Source organism: Condylura cristata, unplaced genomic scaffold (genome assembly GCF_000260355.1).
Source record: "Condylura cristata isolate star-nosed mole 26May11 unplaced genomic scaffold, ConCri1.0 scaffold00225, whole genome shotgun sequence".
NCBI lineage: Eukaryota > Metazoa > Chordata > Mammalia > Eulipotyphla > Talpidae > Condylura > Condylura cristata.
Window position 1 is genome coordinate 5,642 of NW_004567326.1, and position 571 is coordinate 6,212.

General features: G+C 76.9%; 1 protein-coding gene across 1 annotated transcript in view; it reads left to right on the plus strand.

The window, feature by feature from the left end:
- Positions 1–571, plus strand: part of CR2 (complement component (3d/Epstein Barr virus) receptor 2) — a gene marked incomplete at both ends in the record, with an annotated part of 13,570 nt that overhangs the window by 5,491 nt on the left and 7,508 nt on the right. Inside the window, 3 exons of the mRNA XM_012734963.1 lie at positions 31–219; positions 285–384; positions 457–529. Of these exons, the coding sequence (XP_012590417.1) occupies positions 31–219; positions 285–384; positions 457–529 (362 nt within the window). The remainder of the gene's footprint in view (positions 1–30; positions 220–284; positions 385–456; positions 530–571) is intronic.

Sequence of the window (571 nt, forward strand, 5' to 3'; positions counted from 1 at the left end):
CGCCTGTCCCCCCACGCCCCGTGTGTCGAGATGTCCCGCTGGAGTGCCCCCCGCTGCCCGCCGTTCCCCACGGACGCCACTCGGCGCAGGGCGTGGGCACCTTCGTCCCGGGGCTGGCCGTGACCTACAGCTGCGACCCCGGCTTCCTGCCCAACGGCAGCGCCACCGTCCGCTGCCTGTCCTCGGGGCACTGGAGCGACGCCCCCCCCACGTGCCAAGGTACGCCCGGGGCCCCGGCCGGGGCGGCGCCGAGCGGCCCCCGCTCACCGTCCTCCCTCTCCCAGAGGCGCAGTGTCCACCCCCGGGCCCGTTCCCCCACGGGCAGGTTGAGGGGCCCCGCAGCCGCAGAGTGGGAGACACCATGACCTTCAGCTGCAGCCCGGGGTGAGTGGCCCCGGGTCGGTCCTGGGCCGGGCCGGCAGGCCCGGACGCGCCCGCTGACCCCTCCGTCCGCAGGTACTGGCTGCAGGGCCAGCCGTCCAGCCAGTGCGTGATGGCCGGGCAGCAGGCCACGTGGACCAGGATGCCTGTCTGCACAGGTGGGCGCGGCCCCCCGCGTCGGCCCCCCGCG